The sequence below is a fragment of the Petromyzon marinus genome, chromosome 16 (assembly GCF_048934315.1).
Source record: "Petromyzon marinus isolate PM22_M1 ecotype Great Lakes invasive population chromosome 16, UKy_Petmar_22M1.pri1.0, whole genome shotgun sequence".
In the NCBI taxonomy this organism is placed as follows: domain Eukaryota; kingdom Metazoa; phylum Chordata; class Hyperoartia; order Petromyzontiformes; family Petromyzontidae; genus Petromyzon; species Petromyzon marinus.
Genome location: NC_133682.1, coordinates 2,034,251 through 2,056,953, shown reverse-complemented (window position 1 = coordinate 2,056,953; position 22,703 = coordinate 2,034,251). Strand labels below are relative to the sequence as shown.

At 54.4% G+C, this 22,703-nt stretch overlaps 1 protein-coding gene across 6 annotated transcripts in view; it reads left to right on the top strand.

The window, feature by feature from the left end:
* The window catches only part of TRIM2 (tripartite motif containing 2), a 52,580-nt gene extending 30,081 nt beyond the window's left edge, over nt 1-22,499 (top strand). For 5 of the 6 annotated variants that reach the window (XM_032955577.2, XM_032955578.2, XM_032955573.2 and 2 more), the window contains 11 exons: nt 5,453-5,783; nt 12,028-12,179; nt 13,470-13,650; nt 14,240-14,548; nt 16,126-16,594; nt 18,067-18,170; nt 19,096-19,263; nt 19,736-19,904; nt 20,598-20,668; nt 21,529-21,669; nt 22,209-22,499. In XM_032955577.2, coding sequence (XP_032811468.2) covers nt 5,453-5,783; nt 12,028-12,179; nt 13,470-13,650; nt 14,240-14,548; nt 16,126-16,594; nt 18,067-18,170; nt 19,096-19,263; nt 19,736-19,904; nt 20,598-20,668; nt 21,529-21,669; nt 22,209-22,361 — 2,248 coding nt within the window. In that variant the 3' untranslated portion in view covers nt 22,362-22,499. The remainder of the gene's footprint in view (nt 1-5,452; nt 5,784-12,027; nt 12,180-13,469; nt 13,651-14,239; nt 14,549-16,125; nt 16,595-18,066; nt 18,171-19,095; nt 19,264-19,735; nt 19,905-20,597; nt 20,669-21,528; nt 21,670-22,208) is intronic. The other variant, XM_032955579.2, reaches the window with a different exon arrangement.
* The last annotated feature ends 204 nt before the right edge of the window (nt 22,500-22,703 follow it).

The following is a 22,703-nucleotide window of genomic DNA, read 5'->3' as shown; positions in this document are numbered from 1 at the left end:
TGAATTAAATTCTCAGATATATCTCATTGCCTACCACCAAAGCTTCATCCTGAATGTGCCCGATCTCATCCTATCCCAAATGCTAAGTAGCATTCAGCCTGTTTTGTAGTTTGTAATAATAACCCGTTTCCTTTCACATTTAACCCTAACATAGGCAACACGCAACATGCAGCAATGAATTGCATCCGTGCGGAGAGGAGTAGACATGTGACCATCGGTGCTTGCCAGGTGTTGTAGGCATGGGGCTGCAGGAGATGGCGGTGCTGCCGTTCATGGAGCTCATTGCCCAAACATTCCAACGCAGGACGCTCCTTGAAAGCAAATTCTTGAGACTCGTTGAGGCTTTGCCGGCTCAATGGATGGCATTGTACTCAGCTGCGCCCACTCCTCCTGCACTCCCCATCGCCCCGGACAATCTGAGAGCTGCCCGACTCTTAACTTCGACAAAATACTGTCATCACACAAGCTAATGTTCTTGCCCATTAATTACATAACATCGTATATGCGTACGTATGTGTAGCAATAGCCATGTGTAGTGATACGTATGTATACGAATGTATACGTATTACTGTTATATTACCAGGGGTGGAAAGGTGGCGCAGTGGTTTTCACATTGCACTATTAACCTGGCCACCAGAGTTGTATTGCAGACCGTGGCTAACAGCAGTGGTGAGCGATATCCAAACCGGTTCTTGGCACGACCGCTTCACCAGTCTTGCATTGACCAGCGTGGTGAAGTATGGTCAAGTAGCCCCCTTGACCGACACGGCGTGGGGAGGCCTTCATCCAGCAATGGGATTGACAAAGGGCCTGTACATTATTATTACTATTAATGGAGTATTCCTCAAAAATGTCTGCACGCAGCGGGCATATATGTATATTGCAGTGTTCATGCATTGCGTCGTTGTGTGTGCGTTAACCATGCCACCCGCGACAATGCGTTACGCCGCACACTAAATCAATACATCACACGCCCTACAATTAAATTTGCCATCGCATACGTGATAACCAGACGCATAGCCAGTGCTGCAACCGTGCCCTCTCCATAACCATGTGCGTTATGTGGCCCGGATTACAACGTACCACTGCGGTCCGCCGTTGACGCGGATGTGCCAGCGTCGACGTGGTTTATATGCGCGCCGTTTTATGTGCAGCCTTCAGATGCATTACACTGTTTTACTGCATTATGCCGTGTAACAGACTGCATGGCACGTTTCCATTCATCGTCAGGATATGGCGGCATTGAATATCTGCGGAAGTTGCTCAGGCCATGTCTACCTCTCTGCCTCGCGCTACTCCCCTCCACATTTTCATCTCGCTCAACTTCCCTCCAAGCATTCTCCGCTCGGGCAACCAAGGCTTCCTGTCAAAGGCCCCAGTCAACCTTTGCTCAGTGGGAGGTCACTCATTCTCCTCTGCTGCCCTCATCGTCTGGAACACCCTTAACTCTGCCATCCGTGCTGTCGACTCCCTGCACCTGGTTTAAGGCCTTGCTGTTCTCCTCTGCCCTTTTTTAAAGGCGCGCGTCGCAGTAGTTCTGAAACCCAAGCGGCCGTCCTCGAGCTCACAGCGGATTGCCACCGCCGTCGCTTTGTGAGGAGCTGCAGCTAGACGGGGGTTTAACAGGGGCCAGGATTGGCAACTCGGAGCCTCTCCTCCCTCGTCAAACGGGCGCACGACGACTGCACGTTCCCGCTAGCTTTGTTTAAATTTATTCCCCCCCCTCCCCCTGCTGAACCCCGCATCTAGCCACCGCCGCGCCAATGCCCTAAGGCAGCCCCAGCCTTCTGCCTCATTCCCACATCTCACGCCACCCAGAGGTCTGCCCTGCTTGTCAAATCTAAAGGTCTCCTGCATCTTTCATTTTTTCCCGCTCCCTCCTCGTTCTCTCTCGCAAGGCTTAATTTCAGACGGGTCTTCCTGGGGTCGGTGACCCTTAATATATTTCTGCACCTGGCGCACAACGTCCAGTAAACCTCTTGCTGTCGCTACGAGTCTCTTCTTATCACGATCCCCTCTCCAATACCCCCTCACTCCCTCTCCTTTATTCGCTGGGTTAACACATTTATTATTTCGCTCAAATAAGTGATGTTTACGTCAGTAGAAAGGGTTAGGACATTTTATCTGACAAATAAGATTCGTATACAGCCTTTAAACATGTGTATTTCACTCAAGACCAGCGAATATATTTCCACCGTTTTTTTCCCTCCTCAAGTAATAATGTAAATGTCTTACTGACGGAAGCATCGCTGAGGCTGAAAGACCGTTTTGTCAGGCAGCTCCTGCATTAGGCCATTTGGCCAAACTCTGCGGTAGTAATAATATTTGATGTTTGGGGGCGTTGCGATCATATTTATATTTGGGGATTCAATCGTCGACTGTGAGACACCTCCGTTCACTTCTGAAATCCAAGTTCCTTCGTAGACATAGCTGTTATAAATAATCGGCAGAGAAATGTAAGCCCGAGTCTGTGTGGATCGCAATTCCAGTTCCCGGTTACTGGTTGTGTTCGCTTTGTTAAATTATGTTTTTTTACCGCCCTTCATTTATTTTTGTTTGTAACGGAATGTAGTCGTGGTTTTTTTTTTCACGTTTCCGACCGGTTATCTATATTCCAGTGCGATGAGCAGCACGTAACGATACTCGCTGTTTGTATCGCGAACGATCTCACCATGATTGTAACGAAGATCTCTTGCTGGATGACATCTGTACCGTCGCATGATTTCCATGAAACAACAAGAGCTCAACAGCTCATTGGGCCCTTCCTGCTGAAATGAATAACATTTTTATCTAATTTTAGTTTTTAATCGGGCGTCAGATGTCGGCGCTTCGCTTTACGTGCCCATCAAACTCTACTTGTGGGCAGCGCGCGATCCAAACCACGACGTGCAAGGAGCGCGCTGTGGGGCAATAATCTTGATGTGCACGCTCCCCCCCCCCCGTCATAGCCCCCCCCGTCATAGCCCCCCCCGTAATAGCCCCCCCCGTAATAGCCCCCCCCGTCATAGCCCCCCCCGTCATAGCCCCCCCGTCATAGCCCCCCCCGTCATAGCCCCCCCCATCATAGCCCCCCCGTCATAGCCCCCCCCATCATAGCTCCCCCATCATAGCCCCTCCCCGTCATAGCCCCCCCCGTCATAGCCCCCCCCGTCATAGCCCCCCCCGTCATAGCCCCTCCCGTCATAGCCCCTCCCCATCATAGCCCGCCCCCCGTCATAGCCCGCCCCCCAAACCAACAACGCGTCCCACCGTCTCCCTGTGCCGATCGTTCGTTTTGCCCTCTTTCAGGCGCGTCCACAGTAACCGTAAACAAGCAGCACACACAGACACGTCTGGTAATAAATCCGCTCATTTTGCGATGACATGTACCGTGAATGATTTACGCTTCGGTTGTGCGGTTTGATATTTGTAATTGTGATACCATGAAAGGGGAAAATTACCACCACATTGATCATTACCACCACCGCCTTACGACTCAAAGATACCGTATATCGGAAGCTAATGTTCTGGGAAGTGACCCCTTCAGAGAGGGTAGAGATTGAATCGTTCGTGACACCTCTCTGCCTTATAATCATTCAATATTTATGCTCTGAAGAAGGGCCATTATCTGAAACATCAGCCTATTGTGTATTGTTCTTGGGTGTTTCGGAAAAGTCACAAAGAAAATAACAAAAAAAATTAACAACAAACGACGACGTTTCGATCGCAACACAAGCAGTCGTCAACAGGATGACGATTGCTTGTGTCGCGTCGTAGGTTTTTTAGTTATTTTTTTCTTTTTTTTCTTTGAACCCTATCTACGTGACTTTACCGAAAGACCCAAGAATATGAATTCCTGCAGTCACGAAAGCTTTAAGTTAAGATCTATTTTGTATTGTTCTATTTATGTGGCAGTGCTCACCGAACTCACCCTTCGTAGGTAGCGTGAGTAATCCATAATTAAGGTTTTTGGGTTAGATCGCGTTATTTATAAATGTGTCGTAACCTTCCACCACCCGACACGGCCAATCAGCAAAAAAATTGTCACGTTGACAAAAGACAAATAATTCACTACTTTAGCCCACCGGTGTGTTGAAGAGTGAATCCACATTTACAGTTTGAGTACGACGTTTCGCTGGTAAATACATCCAGCATCATCGGGCAATTCGCCAGAATGGTAAAGCCCTCGCTTGCTCCCGGTTTAAAATAGAGCAGCAGGGTGACGTCATCATTTAACTCATATCAGGTGGAGTGAGCAAGCGAGGGCTTTACCATTCTGGCGAATTGCCCGATGATGCTGGATGTATTTACCAGCGAAACGTCGTACTCAAACTGTAAATGTTGTGGATTCACTCTTCAACACACCGGTGGGCTAAAGTAGTGAATTATTTGTCTTTTGTCAACGTGACACTTTTTTTGCTGATTGGCCGTGTCGGGTGGTGGAGGGTTACGACACATTAATAAATAACGCGATCTAACCCCAAAAACCTTTATTATGAATAATATTCGTCGCGAAAGCCTACGTGTTAAACTGAGCGTGAGTAATGCCGAGTTTTTTGTATTTGCACTCACACCACAGCTAATGCAGTCCATAAATTAATGATTTAAGTTTCTCTTTATTTACTTCTCATCCGGCTCCGCGCAAATGCATCGATTCGCAAAACAAGCGACCGTGGCATGACGAGCGATCGGCACCGCCGCACTGAGCGGCGGTGCCGTGCCGCTAAACCACGGCGCACGTCTGCTGTACCCCCTCCCCACCCACTGCCCGCCGTGTCCCCCACCCCACACACACCCCCACCCCACACACCCCCTCCTACCCCACACACACCCCCACCCCACACACGCCCTCCTACTCTACACACACCCCCACCCCACGCACACCCTCCTACCCCACACGCCCATCCTACCCCACACACACGCCCACCCCACGCACACCCTCCCACCCCATACACCCCCACCCCACACACACACCCCCACCCCACACACACCTCCTACCCCACACACACCCTCCTACCCCACACACACCCTCCCACCCCATACACCCCCACCCCACGCACACCCCCCTACCCCACACACACCCCCACCCCACGCACACCCTCCCACCCCATACACCCCCACCCCACACACACACCCCCACCCCACACACACCTCCTACCCCACACACACCCTCCTACTCTACACACACCCTCCCACCCCACACACCCTCCTACCCCACACACACCTCCTACCCCACACACACCCTCCTACCCTACACACACCCTCCCACCCCACACACCCTCCTACCCCCCACACACCCCCACCCCACACACACACCCCCACCCTACACACACCCTCCCACCCCACACACCCTCCTACCCCCCACACACCCCCACCCCACACACACACCCTCACCCCACACACACACCCCCACCCCACACACCCCCCTCCTCTTCCCCCCCCCCCGCGTCTCCCCTTCCACTCCGCCACCCAGGTGCCTCCAGAACTACATCCCAGCCCAGAGCCTGACGCTGTCGTGCCCGGTGTGCCGCCAGACGTCCATCCTCCCCGAGCGCGGCGTCTCCGCGCTGCAGAACAACTTCTTCATCACGAACCTCATGGAGGTGCTGAGCACGCAGGGAGACGGTGCCGCGGGGACGTGCCCCGGCGTGGCCGGCTCCGGCGAGCTCGGCGCCGGGGGCTGTGCCGGGACGGGAGACGGCGCGGCCCCCGGGGCCGGCGGCGGCGTCGGCGGCGGCGTCCCCGGCGGGGTGGTGTGTGTCGTCATCGGCCAGCCGCTCTCCTGCCCCAACCACCAGGGCAAGGTGAGGAGGTGGTGGTGGTGGTGGTGATGGTGGTGATGATGCTGGACCGGTGTTTGATTCGCCGGGATTTGTGGTTGCGTACTCCCGGTCGTTGTGATCCGTCGGGGTTTGTGCCGTCGTCGTTGACGTCACAGTCATCGTTTGTCGTCATCCTCCACCTTCGTTGGTATCATCGTCGGTGTCGTCATCATCATCTGCTCAATAGCCGTCATAATAATAATAATAACTGCGGTTACCTATCGCAGCGCAAGGTGGCAAGACGTTGCAACAGTGCTGATAATGAGGGCCGTGACGATGTTGATTGCCATTATCGTCATGGTCAGCACCATCACTACCACTTTAATCACTATCATGATCATCAGTATTGTCATCAAACCCAGCATCATCACCATCGTCTTCCTGACCATCGTCGTCATGATCCCCACCTCATCGTCGTTGCTGTGATCATCCTCTTCACCTGTCACCATCATAATGATCACAATCATCATGGTCAACATCACCCTTCATAAACATTTGTAGCAACGTCGTTGTCATCATCATCATCACGACCATGATCATCTACGACGTAAATTCTTGACGAATAGCCGGCTGAGAAGGTACGGAGACGGCGATTGTCTTGTGCAAGGGAGAGCTGGCAGATAATTCGAGGAGCAACTCGTAAACAAAGAAACATTCCACAGATTCTGTCCATCACAACAACAACTTAATCAGTGCAATATTAAAAAAAAACAGGCCAAAGCAATGCACGATTGCATCATGCAAATTCAAGTAGAATAATAGAGGACTTATTACGAGTTAACGAAAAACACAGCGTGCGTTTGATGAGTCAACTTAAGTGAGCTTTAACTGAACAAAGCCTGACCTTTGGTTAATTCATTCAAAGAACACGCACAGCAAGGCGACTGGTACCTTCTCCCAATCAAATTAAGTGCATTCTCTTCCAAGGCATGTGGCTGGCGTGGAAGAGTAGACCCAAACATCTCCTAGAGGCGTTCCCTCGAGTTCTTGTGACTCTCATGGGAACGCCGCCCGTTCGCCAGTGGTGGCGTGAGCAAAGCAATTGCCACCGCTGCATCCTGCACCCTTTTACCCGTTAAGTCCTTTCCCGTTCCGAGACGTCTGCAAGCTGCAGGGCGGGTCATCTCGTTCACCGCCGAATCTCGGAACACGCGAGCGGCTCGGTGTTCATTTTTCTTGTAGAGGCGTCGTAGCAGCGCCGCTGTTTTTTCAAGACGCCGTACCTGCCGCAGAGAACCGAAGCGACGCGGCGCTAAACCGTGCCGCTAAACCGTGCCGCACGCCCTGCTGCATGGCCTTGCGGGAGCCTCGCTTCGGTTTGGGCTATTCTATTCGAGGTTTTTCTTTCAGCTTCGTTTTGATGATGTGCACCTACGTCATTGGAACGGGAAAGGGTTAAGCACAAGGTTGGCTTTAGCAAGCCGCCTTTCCAGCGAAAAAGAGAGGTGGGGTTTATTTTAGTTGTTTGTCCAATGAAAAGCTCCGCTCTGCCCGCGATTAAGGACACGGAGGGCGTGTGCGCGATTGGGCCTCACACACGCAGTGGGCCCGTCGGCGCAGTGAGGCCGGGGCTGCGTATCGAGCCGATTCGATTTTTCTCAGCAAAATGTTGGTCGCGCTTCAAGCGACCTTGCGCAACAGTGGCGTTATCGGTGCGGGCTGGGTGTTCCGTTTTTATTTCACTTTGGGAATATCACAATGACGCAAGCCGTAATTAAGTGAAGGTGAGAGTGTTACTGGTGGTCTGGATGTGTGCGTGCGTGCGTGTGATTTATGTGTAGTAGCTGTGAAAAACAGGCGTGTAAATGGTTATCGCATTTCGCTTAGACCCCATTATGTTGATCACACCATGCCATTGTGTAGCATGCTGGCCTTAACTGGTGCTTACTAACAGCACTTGCCTTGACAGCCTTTGTGGGCTAAATGGGAGACCTTTGCCCTTGGTGATTATGATGATGATGGGCATCGAAGACACCTCTAGCCTCAGCTCAGCGTTTGGGCCTTCCCACCACCAGCAATGCGGAGACGCGAGTCTTGAGCACCACGCCCACGATACACAGCCCAGCGGCTCTGCACGCGGAGACGCGTTGCGCCCTCTCCTCTCCGCCAGCGCTTGTGATGACGACGCACTAACACTGCCGCTTGCCTGCCCACCCGCCCGGCCAGCCCGCCAGCCCCGAAGCTAACGAGAGACGCCGAGACGCCAGATTAGCAAAGACAAGCGGTGCCGTGAAGCTCCGCGCACGGGTGCCTGATGTCATTCACCGCGGGTGTTACATGACTGTGCTTCACCGCGATGATCAGTGCGGGTTTGGTGAAGGGGATGGGGGTAGCGGCCCAGAACTTGAGGATTTCGCTCGCCACTGATGGTAGCCGTGGCTGGGAATCGAACCTAGGTCACCGGGCTTACAGCACTGTGCCACCACGATCACTATGCTGGCATTCCATGGAGCGTGAAAATTAGCCGCTTTCTCCAGTGTAAGATGAGTAACGCGTGTTCTTCGCTGTGCATGTGTGGCCCCTTTTCTCAAGCCACTGCTGAATGAGCGCTTTCCCACGGCGTGCGGGTCATTGGGGTTAATTGACCATACTTCACTCCCGCCGGTCAGTGCGGAATGCTAAGGGCGGCAAGCCTATCTGTGGTAGAACTGTGGCGTCACAGGACATTGAGAGACGGCGGTGGCATGGGGAGGCCTTAATCCAGCAGTGGATAATATTAATAATTTCAACTTGTAATGCACACATTATTTGCTCACTCTTGAAGAGGGAGAGATCGATTCAGAGGTGCGAGGAGCCACAGACAAAGTGGGAAGGTAGCAGCTGGCACCCATAATTGCCCAAGCTCTGCGGTCCTCTATATAGGAAGATGTTTTCAGTTAATGAGTGTGAATACATGTGGAAGGAAACTGGAGTGCCCGTAGAAAACACATGCGTGCGAGGTGCGATACTACCGCGTACAGATGGAACAGATGGAGATTCGTCTAAACTTTACTCTATATACCGCCTTCACCTGGCGAGCCAGGGTATGGCACCTCGACGCCCACGGGAAGGGAGTCTCACAACATCTGTGCTATCCACCAACCCTTGCTGCCTCCAAAGTGATGGAGTAACGGCCACGTGCATAGCCACCACCGGCCCTGGTCATGGTGACGATGATGATAATGACGACGATGATGAACAATTTAAATGCTTTATAAACAAACGCAAATCCATGCAGCCCAGGAGGAACGGGACACTGTGGACTCCCCATACATCAGTGCTCCTGCAGTGATTTTAGTCCGAAGGGGAGTGAGTAAGGTGACCACACCCCGTGGCACGGCGATTGTTGTGAGCTCCCCAGAGACCCCTCGGCTGCATTTTCCGCGGCGGTTTTATACCAACACCGATCGCGAACCAAATCGCCCCGCGAGTGATCTCGGTCACGTCACCACGTCTCAGATGCCGTGCAGCGTCACCTGTCGTCCAAGAAGTGTGCGGGCGGGCGACCGACCGACCATGCTGCTGCTGCTGCTGCTGCCGGAGCTGCTTTGTCAGCAACGCACAGCGCAGCTTCACTCCATTGTTGTACTCTGCCGTGGCTTCAACATCCGTGCCCTGACCTTGACCGACCCGCGCCGTCAGGCGCAGCAAAAAAGATGGTCGAATGAAAATGCGCACAGCGTGGGGTGGGGGGGGGGCTTCATCAAGCATCGGATTGACGACAGAAATGGCTTTACCCCTGTGTGTGTGTTTGTACAACGAAGACGTTACGGCGGCGAAGGGATCATTTCCCGCATCGGACGGTGTGGTTTTTTTCCCCCCCATGAAAAGCGACCGCTGCGCGTGGGGCTGGTGGGGGAGACCCGGGGAGGCGAGAGGTCACCGTTGATTCCAGGAACCACCAGGTGGTCGCCGTCGAGGGCGATCGATGGCCGCGTGCTCGCGGTCCGTTGGCGCGCCTGAGCGCGCGGCCTCGCGGGACCGCTACAGTCGGAACACGTGCTCGCGTCCCCGTGAGCCGCTGCGGTGCACGGCGCAGAGGGGCGGGAGGGGGGTGGTGCGGTGGGGGTGTGGCATCGCTCGCGCCACGGTCGGTCCGCCGGCTGCTGCCAAGCCGCAGCGCGTCGTGCGCCATGACATCACCGTCGCCGCTTTCATCCCGTAGGCCGGACGCTGCTGCAACGCTCGGCTCGCGGGGGTGCGTCCTGCCCCCCCCCCCCCCCCGCGGTGATGCGGACAAATGTGTCGACGGTGCCCGCTCACGTGAATTCCATTCTCGTAATTGGTTCTTTGTTGGTTGTCGATCGTGTCGGCGAGAACGTCAATCTCCCACCGCCCGACAGAGCCAATCTGGTTGAGTTGTCACGTCGCCAAATTTGGCTATTGATTCGTTTTTTTTGGCAAATTCGGCTGAATGTTGAAAAGCAAGCAAAAGCGTTAACACGTTTTTTTATGACGTTTTGCTCGAGAGTGCATCGGGCATCGTCTGGTGTTTAACAAACGCTCGGCTCTCGCACGGATCATAGCGCTTCAGGATATGCACACATTGTACACGTGCAGCCCTTTGTTACTCCGCTGCTGGGTGAGAGGCTCCCCATGCCGTTCAGGTCGTGGGGTTTATTTTGGCTGCGTTGCTCAGTGCGGATTTGTGAAGCGAGGGAGCATAGAAAGTGTAGTCCAACGATGGATTCTGCTGCAACGCTCTCTGCTGCTCACCACGTGTCCCCACGTGTTTTATATTTTAACGTGTGTGCGTGTAAACTCATGGATGAGTGGAACGGAGCGGTGGCGCAACTGGTTAGCACACTTCGCTTTGAACCTGAACCCTGGCCACCTGAGTTTGATTCCTGGCCACTGCCATTATTATTCGCGAGTGTCATCTGGACCCGTTCCTGAATCCCGAACTTCACCATCCCACGGGCTGAGCAGAGTGGTGAAGCATGGTCAAACAACGGCCACGATCGATCGACACGGCTTTGGGGGGTCTACGTACACCAGTGTATTGACAGAGGGCTGTAAATTATCATTTGTATTTGAATGAGTAGTGATTCAAAGGTTTTGAGCGAACTTAATGTTGGACATTACGATCTAAACAGAACGACATAGTGCTGATAGGGTAAACGATCTTTAAAATCAACGTTTTGCATGCACATTAGCGTGCAAGTCTAACCGACGGCTCTCACGTACGCACTGTAAGAGACTGAGCGTGTTTATTCATGAACTGGAGAGTCTGCTGTGGGAGGGATCACGAGGCAGTCAGGGGGAGTGTATATACAAGGAGGGAGAAAATCGAGAGAGGCATACAGAGAGAGACAGAAGCAACGTCTGCAATTCGCAAACCGCATGCTGTCCGAAGCCTTCGACCAAATCACCCCGACCTGCACCCGATCTCGTCGGATCTCAGAAGCTCCGCACATTTGAGCCTGGATGGTGCTTGGATGGGGGATCGCCGCGCATAAAGCAGGTGCTATAGGCTGCCGCAGGGCTGCGTTGTCATCGGAGGGCAGTGCTGCGAGATCCACTGTCCTACTCTCCAGCATCCTCTGCCGCTTGCCATCACCTACCCGCTCTGACCAGCGTGGTCTCGTAACCCCCACGACCTGCACCGAGTGGAGAGGTCCTCATCCAACAGTGCATTGACAGAAGGGCTGTACGCGTGCACATGTACGCACGTACAAATGCATGTGTGAAAAGGTCAAAGATAGTATTTGTTATTTGCTGTGGCCATTGATGACGAAGTGAGGGGCTCTTCTATGAGCCATCTTGTGGCCACGCTGCCACCGCCGCCGCCGCTGCTGCTGCTGCATATTGCATGAGATGGCTCGGGTGTCGAAGCTGGGAATCGTGCTCAGACACGCAGCATTCCGTTAGGGGCTCTGAACACGAGACGAAAGGTCTATTTTGGTTCCCCATTCATTAAACATCTCGGGGTCGTCGATCATTTATTCATGAAGTAGTTTACTTTGGTGACAGACGCACAGGTTTAATGAGTCGCACAATCGCATCGCTGTGGCTCGTGTCTTTAATTTTCCTGTCGTGGGCCTGGTGAGGCCTGTTGGTGGTTTTTGATGATGATGATGATGGTGGTGACGATGACAAAAGTGACCGTTTGTTGAACTTCTTTCTCACCGTACATAGCCAACCGTGCTAATCGGAGGTGCGATGGCAAGACAACAAAGTAAACGCGTCAAACGGCACTTCTAACGGAATGAGTTTTAAACGACGACGGTGGCGTGTCTGGGCTCAGGTGATGGAGTTCTACTGCGAGTCGTGCGAGACGGCCGTGTGCCACGACTGCACCAACGCGGAGCACCTGGAGCACCCCTCGGTGCTGCTCAAGGACGTGGTGGAGCAGCACAAGGCGTCCCTGCAGGGCCAGGTGGAGCTCGTGCAGGCCAGGCGAGTCTCCCCGCTCCCCGCGCTACGCTCCCAGCTCCGCACCGAACCCGTTCCGTCTCTGCCCTCTGCGACGTCCCCCCATGCCACCAAAGCGCAATCCCCCCCGTCGCCTTTCTTCGCTGCTCCCCCAAGGATGGGGGGAATCTTTTCAGGAAACAGAATTGATCGCACGTACATTAAGTTTTCATCACGTGGTGTTAAACCGTGTGATAAAATGTAATATACATCGATAATTATTTGTTCGTTATATACTTTTTTAATTTAGTTTAACTACTTTTATTTCACCAGGTAAGGCCCAGTTAGCGATTTAGCTCTTTTTCAGAAGCCACCTGGCCACAAATGATAGCTCAACGAAGTGGCTAATCATATGGGCATTTTTAGCGGCCAAATACTCTAAACGCATGATTCTAAATGTGGAGGGGAAAAAACGGAGGACCCGGAGAAAAGCCACACAACCGTGGGGCGAACATTAACACTGCAAATTTACAGCAGGCTTTAGGGTCGGAATCGAATCGGCGACCTCCTGTAAACCAGGCGCCACCATGGCGCCCCATACACAATTCTACGTTCGCGAGAAAACGGTCCGTAACACGGACAGGACCGTTTCGTGACCGACCGCGGGCGTGGTCGGGCCGCGCTCGCGCTTGTCTGTCGGCGCTCGGGGGGTGAACGGCCCTGCCGTGAGGCGGAGATGTTTTTATTTTAAACGCGGAAGACTCCGGAGTCTGCCGGGTGCTGTGCTCGCGCGGCACTGCGGCACTGCGGCACCGCGGTGCCACATTCTGTATCGGCTTCACGGAGAAGCACAGACGCCGCTTTGCGCTATCCGCTCTTGGAACATTCCGACAAACCTAATCGCAATTTACAAAAAAACTCTTTGCCTTGTACACGTGTCCGTGCCTTGCTGCCTTATACACCGTGTTTCCTATCTGACCCATAACCCATGACCCAGGCTCCCCCATGTCCAATGGCATATGCCCCTCCATGATGACGTACCTCGCGTATACCGCATTTACTCTCGTATGGTGCTGTTTGCCCATTGAATGCATACCCCACGTGTCCCATGCATCACTTGTACCCCATGGACTGCATGTTTCCCAGGTACACCATGTAACCCATTCACGTCCACCGTGGAGATGGAGCGATGAAATCGGCTCGCGTTCAGATGCTTGGTGGGCCGATGCATTTCAGAACTGTGAGAGGAGGCGACGTATTGTGAGGAGGCTTTCATCCAGCGGTGGATTGACCATGGCTGATGATGATCATCCCATACCTCCCGTGTGACCGCAGGCTCCCGGAGCTTGACTCTGCTATCGGCATGGTGTCGGAGATTGCTAAGCAGCTGCTGGCCCAGCGGGACGAGGCACTCGGGGAGATCCGCGCCGCCTTCGACGACCTCACCAAGGCCCTGGAGCAGCGCAAGAGCGCGCTCGTCACGGACACGGAGGGCCTCTACACCTCCAAGCAGAAGGTGCGGGGCGCCCCGCTTCTGCGTAGCTGCGTGGGTTCGTTGTGAGCGGACGCAATCGCTGGATGAGGTCGTGGTAACGCGTCGGGATGAAGGTGGGGGTGGCGTGCGTGCCCCCTCTATGCCCTCTACTTCCCCCCCCCCCCCAAAGAAACCCTGAAGTCGGCGGAGTTCCTCCAGTCACGTACCCTGCACCCGCCCAGTGGCCTGATGTCCATTAAAGGCCGGTCGACCAGGCCTCACTGGCACAACAAACCGATACTTGCCTGCTCATTATAAAGATTAGTAATAGCATGCACCCTATGCCGGTGTTCTTCATTGCGAGGCCTGTGGGCCACTGGCGGCCTCTGGTGACCTTCAGTGCGGCCCCTGACGCGCCCCATTTTGCTGTCAAAGCCAATGGTTTCAAATGTATGGCGGCCGCCACACTGATGTCTTATCGGCGAACGCTGCCCTGGGCCCTCCTTCCCCCGTTGCCACCCCCCCCCCCCCCCGTTTCCCCTCCCCCTCCATTGCCCCACCCCTACTACCGCCGGCCGCCATCGCACCTGCCGGTCGACCCAAACCGCCGCCCCTCCGCTCCGTCCGCCAGGTGCTGCAGGCTCAGCTGGACACGCTGGTGCAGGGCCGTGCCAACATCCGCAGCAGCTGCGACTTCACGGCGCAGGCGCTGAGCCAAGGCGGCGAGACGGAGGTGCTGCTCGTGCGCAAGCAGATGAGCGAGCGGCTGGCGCAGCTGGCGGAGCAGAGCTTCCCGCTGCACCCGCTGCAGAACGACCACCTGGAGTTCCGCGCCGAGGCCGCCGACCCGCTGCGCCGCTCGCTGCTCAACTTGGGCGCGCTCGTCACCACGCACGCCGTCGCCTGCCAGACCGTCGCCACCGGGGACGCCCTGCGGCAGGTGCGGCTCTAGCAGAAGCTGTGGCGGTGGCCATGGTGGTCGTGGAGGTTGTGATGGTGGTTGGTAGAGATCGTGGTGGCAGTGGTGCCTGTTTGTAGTGGTGGTGATGGGTGGCGGTGTCAACAGCGATGGTGGTGGTGGTGGCGATAATTATGGTGGGGATGGAGATTGTGGTGGTGGCAGTGGAAATCGTGGTACTGGTGGAGGTGTTGATATGGTGGCAGCAAATGGCCTTCATAAGCTATGGCGGTGCTGTAAACATTTTACAGCCCATTGTGGATCCACTGCTGGAGGAAGGCCCCACAAGCACGTCGGTCATAGGAGTAGTTTTACCAAACTTGACAATGTTGCTCTGTTTCGGTTGACCAATGGGGAGACCCAGGGGCCAGTTCAGATACCACTGGGTACTGAGCTGAGGTCACTGGGTTCATAGCACAGTGCCACCGCTTCACCCTGACATATTGAAAACAAGTCAAAACATACAAGTGAAAGGGCTCCGTGATTAAATGGAGCCGCAAGCCAAAATAAATCACAGCTCTCATCTTGCAGGTAATGGACCCAGGCTGTGTGGTCCTGGCTGTCACATGTGAGTTAAAGCTTTATTAATGAGGAAAAAAAGCCTTTCAAGTTATTGTAAGGTTACCGCCATCCCATTTACCACGACAGAGTCCAGTCCTGTTCTTAGGATGGCTCCAAAAATGTCCTACGTACGATATTTATTACAGATATGTTTTATAATGTGCCATTTCTTGTACTCTGCAGTCTGAACAGGACACCCCACGCCCAGTCTCCCAGCATGAATAAGTGGCTATAGATTTCTAGATTAGCTGAAGGCAAATTGTCACTTTGGTTGTTTTCATACAAACGACCACAGAGCCCCCACATTCAACTCTGCCTGGGGCCCGATGCGATTCCCATGCTCCTGAAACAATGCATTGAATAGTGCACTTGAGGATAGATTAGTTTTTATTTAAATTGAAAATCGCCCGTCCTCTCGGCGTACAATTTCGACGGGCGGCATCGCCTTGTTCACCTCGCGACAACCGCTAGTTCGGCGAGAGGCGCTAACGTCGGTAATTGGTTCACGTACACCTGCAGGCACTGCCGGATGTGCTTCCTCTCGCCAAAATGCAACAATCAACTACGGAATCGAGTCACAACCTTTAAATCGCGTCGCTTCATCGAAACGAGGAGCGCATGAAATCGTTCACGAATTTTTTCGATTTAAAGCTTTCGTGACTGCAAGGATTCATCTTCTTTGGTTCTTTCGGTAAAGTCACGTAGAATGAGAATAAAATAATAAATTGATAAAATAAAATAACACAATAATATTCTCACGACGTTTCGGCCACAACACAAGCGGCCTTCATCAGGTGAAGGGACGAGACTGTCCTCCAGACAGTCTCGGTCCTCCAGCCAGTCTCGTCCCTTCACCTGATGAAGGCCGCTTGTGTTGTGGCCAAAACGTCGTGAGAATATTATTGTGTTATTTTATTTTATCGTTCACGAATCTTTGCCAGCTCGCAGAAAATCCCTTTTGACCCCGTCCCCTCCGCTGGACACGCGCGGCGGCGCAGGCGGTGGTCGGGCAGCCGGCGTGCGTCACCGTCACCACGAAGGACAAGGACGGCGAGCTGGTGCGCTCGGGCTCGGCGGCCCTCACCGTGGAGATCTGCACGCCCGAGGGCAGCGTGGTGGACGGCGAGGTCACCGACAACCGCAACGGCACCTACGAGCTCACGTACACGCTGCCGCGCGACGGCGAGTTCACGCTCGCGCTGCGACTCTACGACCAGCACATCCGCGGCAGCCCCTTCCGCCTGCGCGGCCTCAAGCCCAGCGACCTGTCGCCCGGCGCGGGGGACGCGGCGCGCCGCCGGGGCAAGTCGCCGGGCGCCGGCGGGGGAGGCGGCGGCGGCGGAGGAGGAGGGGCGGCGCCGTCGAGCGCTCACGTGCGGCAGCGCGCCCTCAAGCGACCGTCCAGCATGTACAGCACCGGGCGGCGGAAGGAGAACCCCATAGAGGACGACCTCATCGCGCGCATCGGTGAGCCGCTCGCCGCTTGGGAACTTCGCCCACGTGGTTTGGGGTTGGTGGGGGGGTGGGGGAGGTGGAGGGGGGGTACCCGGGGTATTCCCCCTCCTCCGTGTGTATTCCCTGCTGCTTGCAAATCCCCCTGTTGTCACTCTGCACCTCCACGCCGCATTCAGTGACCACCCCTAGCGCTCGGTGCTTCCCTCTCTCGCCCTTACGCTCCACGTCGTATTCACCAGCAGCTCTACGCCCTGCGTGCCCTCGCGCTGTGTTCTTAAAATTGCAGTCAATGACCAAACTTCACTGAGCGCTTCCCCTCTCGCACGCTCCGTCCCACGTCACATTCGATAACCGCCTGGAGTGCTTCTCCGCACCCCCGGTTGTACCGCGTGTCCCCTTCTTCGTCAGCTCCACGGCCCCCGTGCGCACGACGGGCACGGACTCCACTTCCAAACCATCTCGCTCCCCGTCTCCTCTCTCTCCACGCTGCCTCGCGCAATCCACGTTTTGTACACACATTGCCCACACTCCCTTCACGTACCACGTCGCTCCCTCACGCCCCTTGTTGTCCACTTCACCCTGATGTTGCACAAATCCTTCTCCTCATCTCTCCCCCCCCCCTCCGTTTCACCCTTGTCCTCATCATCGCCATCTCTCTCTTGTCTTCATCCTCACTATTTCTACTTAACTCTTCCCTGCTTCTGTCTGTCTGCATCTTTGCATGTGGTGCTGTCTGTTTTCTGTCTACTTGTCTGCATGAATAAAGTAACCGTGTTGGTTTTGCCTGTGAGGAAGGTTGCTGAATTTCAACTGGCTTAGAAGGGTAAAACAATTTCACATTGTCTGGCTCGCTATCTGCTCCATTTGTGAAGCCACTGGGCATGTTTATAGCTCAGTGGTAGCCGTGCCACTCGGCACTTGCTCCACTTTGTAGTCTTTCTTCTTCACACTTTTGATCCAGTTTTGCTCTGGGAGTTTTGTTTTATAAGAGGAAGAATGAATGAGGAACTCTGCCAAGGCAGTGCCACCACCCCACGTCAGAGAATTAGTCTACAGGAAAGAGACGTCGTAGAGTACTTCTGAGATCTCTTCAAGCGATCATTTGTTTTCTATCACACACTGCCTGCCACAGAGAAACGTTATTAATATGACTGCCTAACCGATGAATTAATCCAAATCAAGTGCAAATCCAAACTCAATGTGATGATTATTTCGTATGGAGTCAACAGTGACTGGGACTGAGACCATCGGATAGTTGTTACGTTTGAGAATGCGGATGCGGTTTAACTACGGGGCGGCTAAAACCTGGATTCGAATCCAGAATCACAACGGTGCCAGCTGCGGTACTCAGACCCCCCCCCCCCCCAGCTTTCTGATTACCTTTCCACTTTGCCTGATTTGTAGTAACGGATGATTCTTTGCCCTGGATCAGCGGTCCCCGGGACCTTGTCCGAGGAAGAATTTGAAATGTCTACTTCCCGCAGGGACCAAAGGAAGGAACAAGGGAGAGTTCACGAACCTGCAGGGGGTCGCGACCTCCGGGAACAGCCGCATCGTCATCGCCGACAGCAACAACCAGTGTGTGCAGGTAAGGGCCTGCTTGCATCCTGACCCCCCCCTCGACCCCACACCCCCTCCCCCTCTCTCGACCCCTCACCCCTAATCCCCACACTCACCTCCACCAGCGGCCCATGCTGACACACTGCAGGATGTGGCCAGAATCACGAGCAGGTGCAGCAGTCGATCCTTTGCTCTCACATTGGATTGTTTTGAGAGTTCAACCAAAGGTGACTGCAACTAAAGATGAGGCTTGCTTAGGAGGATGATACCTTTAGAGTCAACATGTGTTTCGAGTTATATGGCTGCTATAAATGTACACATAAGCCACTTTGTTGAGCTATCATTTGTGGCGAGGCTGCTTTTGAAACAGAGCTGTATAGCTCAGCGGACCTTACCTGCTAAAAAAAAAATACACGCGGGAATTCCGACTACGGCACTTTTGGCCTTTAACGGTGGCTCCTCGCCTCCTCCGTGCTGACCCTGCTCGCCAAGCTCTCTGATCCAGAGACCCTCGGGGAGCAGGGAGGGGGGAGGAGTGGGCCACATGCCTCGTGGCGGCATCGGATCGACCGCTACTGCGGAGACGTGGAGAAGGAAAGGGGACTCGCTTGGGCGCTTTGCTAAGAGGGACCCTAGGGGCCGAATCCAGAGGGTGGATTCTGCAACGCGCTGTCTAAATGCGGTGAATGTGAGCGCCTCTATTGGCTGCAAGGCTGCCGCGAGCCTGTTGCATGCAACATATACGAATGTAACAACATCGATTCTCAAACACGCAATATGATGCACGGTGTTACGAATATCGACGTATTCCTTACACCCCTCGATTAGTAGCAAGCTGGTAGCTCAATTTAAGGCTATTTAAATAAAGACGCGAGCGGGGGACCACTGTGACCACTGAACACGGTGAACACGGTAACCACGGTGACCACTCGCCCCCTCTCACCCGTCGGAAGGTCTTCACCAACGACGGGACGTTCAAGTCGCGTTTCGGCGTGCGAGGTCGCTCCCCGGGGCAGCTGCAGCGGCCGACGGGCGTTGCTGTCCACCCAAACGGGGACGTCATCGTGGCCGACTACGACAACAAGTGGGTCAGCATCTTCGGCACCGACGGGAAGTTCAAGGTGAGACGCCCCCCCCCCCTCCCACCGCATCTCACCGTGCGGGGTGGCCTTTAACGTCTCACCGAAGATTGAACGTCCTCTCCGTTGTACGCCCGTGGCCCACGTTCCAAAGGAGCCCACGTCAACTCGAGCGGTGAAACTCTCCGGATCGCTGCTCGACTGCAGCAGGCGGATGACAGGAGGAGGGGGAGGCCTCAATTAGCACTCGACGTAATCACGCAACCTCGGAACACCTAGAGACGTTGACACCAGCTGGTAGTGAGCGGCATACCGCCATGGGGTGTTGCCGAGTTCAGAAATATTTTCCGCGTTGCCGGTCGCGCGCAAAGCCGGCTGCTATTGAACCCTGTCGATCACGTCTCCGGCTGTGTCATCGCGAACCGTCACAATCGGAGCCGACGGGGGTTCCAGAAATAACGCGGGGAACGCTCGCTCATGTGCGCGTGCGCGCTTCCCGCCCCCCCTCCTGCAGAGCAAGCTGGGTGCCGGCAAGCTGCTGGGGCCCAAGGGCGTGGCGGTGGACCGCAACGGGCATATCATCGTGGTGGACAACAAGGCGTGCTGCGTCACGGCCTTCCAGCCGAGCGGCAAACTCGTGACGCGCTTCGGCAGCCGGGGGAACGGGGACAAGCAGTTCGCAGGTTGCCACCGGCAAACGGGCGCTCGGAGCCGGACACACACAAGCGGTTCAATTACGATGACAATGACACCAACGTGTAGCGTTCTTTGAAATTTTGCGATTGCGTTGCGACCGCAGGTCGATTGCGACTTGCCCCATTCTAATGATTGTAATTGATCCCCCCCCACTCCCGGGTTTGTTCGAAGCAGAAGGCACGACCAAGGCTTTTCAGGGCATCGCCCCTCCCTCTGTCTTTCTCTCTCTGCCCTGCAATGCCACCATAAAGAATGGGCAATAGACCTTGCGTTTAAATTTTGAATTAAAGCCTTGTGTTGTTGGTCGACATTGATTTGGGTAAAGCCGTCGCTTTCGCGGCACGAAATTAAAGAACTTTACAGCACATACGGCAACGTCAGAACAACGCCTACGACGGCATTTCAGAAACGTGTCTCTCGTTGCTTTAGTTGACCCTGCATACCAGGTTCTTTCTGCTTGGGCACACGATGGGTGGAGGAAGCCATGGGGCGTGGCCAAAGTCCTCCTGGCCAGCTGGTGGGTCAGCTGCTGTTGGGAGCGAGGATTGGGAAGGAAACTCAGTTGAGGGATTGTGCCAGGAGGCGGGGGGGCGGGGGTGTCCCACAGGGTGGCGTCTCCTTCCTGTCGCGTGGCCCCCTGCTGTTCATGATGAGCCTCACGACGTCCGTTTACCCCACAGGACCTCACTTTGTCGCAGTAAACAGCAACAACGACATCATAGTCACGGATTTCCACAACCACTCCGTCAAGGTATTGCCTCTGAGTAGCGACACGCTGCCCCATCCATATTAGTTTTAGATTGAACAAGAATGCTTAACACGTTCATTGTTCAGAGATGGGATGTGAGTGATATTATCTGATACATACAGGTAATAGTGTCAGAGTGACTGTAAATTGTTATCATGATGTATGCATGTTGAACTTCTTTCGCACCGTACGTAGCCAACCGTACTAATTGAAGGTGCGTGGGAAGGACATCAAAATAAACACAAAACTAGTTCTAACAATGAGTTTTCAACGTAGATTTAAAAGTGCATACCTCCAGTGGCTTCCTAATATCGGAAGGAAGAGCGTTCCAGACGGCCCCAGAAGTGCATCTGAGAGCACGCAATGCAGTGATGTTCTAGAAGGCCTAGAAAGCTTAGAAACTTTTCACAGATATCATTGAGTCAAATTAGAAACGTTTGCAAGCCAATAGTTTCAACTCTGGGCCCTTAAATTAATTACTGATCAAATGTTTGCCTTCACTGTTGTTCTTGTGCATAACGCTTACAAATATATCATCCCCATTATCAGTAACCCAAGTAATTTCCCTTCCACGGAGTGTGATACTCACGCCAAAATATATAGGCAGAGTCTGCTCTTAGATATTGGTTAAAAAAAACGAAAAACAACCTCTGTGTTCTGCTATCTTGTACCTTTCCGACACTTCATCTACTCTCACCATCGTGCACCTTACTATTTACATGCCCCGCACAATCATACCACCACTCAAACAATCGTCCACCAACTCCATCAACCTCCACACACTCCCCGGCTCGCTCAACCCACCTGCTCCACCTCCCTCCCTCCCGCACGCTCGATCGCTCCCGCCGGCGGCGGTGGCGCAGGTCTTCAACTCGGACGGGGAGTTCCTGCTCAAGTTCGGCTCCAACGGAGAAGGCAACGGGCAGTTCAACGCCCCTACCGGCGTGGCTGTGGACGCCCTGGGCAACATCATCGTGGCCGACTGGGGCAACAGTCGGATACAGGTGACGCCGCGTCGCGTCGCTGTGCGGGGCGGACCGGTCGCATCGAGGGCCCAGTGTGGAGAACGGGCCCGTGCCTCGTGCCGATGTTATTGTTGCGTCTCAAAAGTAGATGAGCCTCTTATGCCAGAGCGGTGACATCACCGGACATGCGCGTGTTGCCTCAGCGATGACGTCATTGCACGTGACCACGCGACGGTCACGACGTCGCGTGCCTTATGACTTCATGTCATTGCCCGGGGTTCAGCGGGCTGTTTCTAAAGCGGTAACCTCCGCAATTAGAAAACAAATGTGGTTTATTTATTCGTGTAGACCGACACAGACAGAGAAAACAGAAGATGTCTTTGAAGAAGCCTTCATTCAACAGTGGATTGACATAAAAGCATTCGTATTCTTGTGATTGTGACATGAGCGAAGCCGGTAAAGTTCGTGACAAAGGCTGCAGGACAACTCGCTCCCACCTGCCCTCTCTCCGTCCCCCCTCCGTGCTGCCCTTAAAAGTCCCCTACGTGTCGCGCGTGTTCCCTCCGCGTGCGGGACAGGTGTTCGACAGCTCCGGCTCGTTCCTCTCCTACATCAACACCTCGGCGGACCCACTCTACGGGCCCCAGGGCCTGGCTCTCACCTGCGACGGCCACGTCATTGTCGCCGACTCGGGCAACCACTGCTTCAAGATTTACCGATACCTGCAGTGAACGCCGGCCGCGGCTCCTCACTTCCTCCCAGCGCGGCGTCGCGAGCGGTTCTGCCGATGGCCGGCGGCCGGGCCTCTTGGGTCTCCGGCGTAGGGGGCACGCGTGCGCCGATCTCTTCTCCGTGTGACCTGCGGGATCGGCCGTCGCCCTCGACGACGAACCCTCGCGTCCGTCGCGCGATGTCCCGTTTTGGGTTGAAGCGTAAACTCCCCCGCACGCGCCGTGTCATAATCAAACTAAACTCGTTTACGGTCGTCTCGCGTTCTTACGTTGGGTTACAAGCTCTGGCATGAAGTATGTTGATTTAATTTATTGTTATTGTGAACGCTTCCCGGTGTTCCT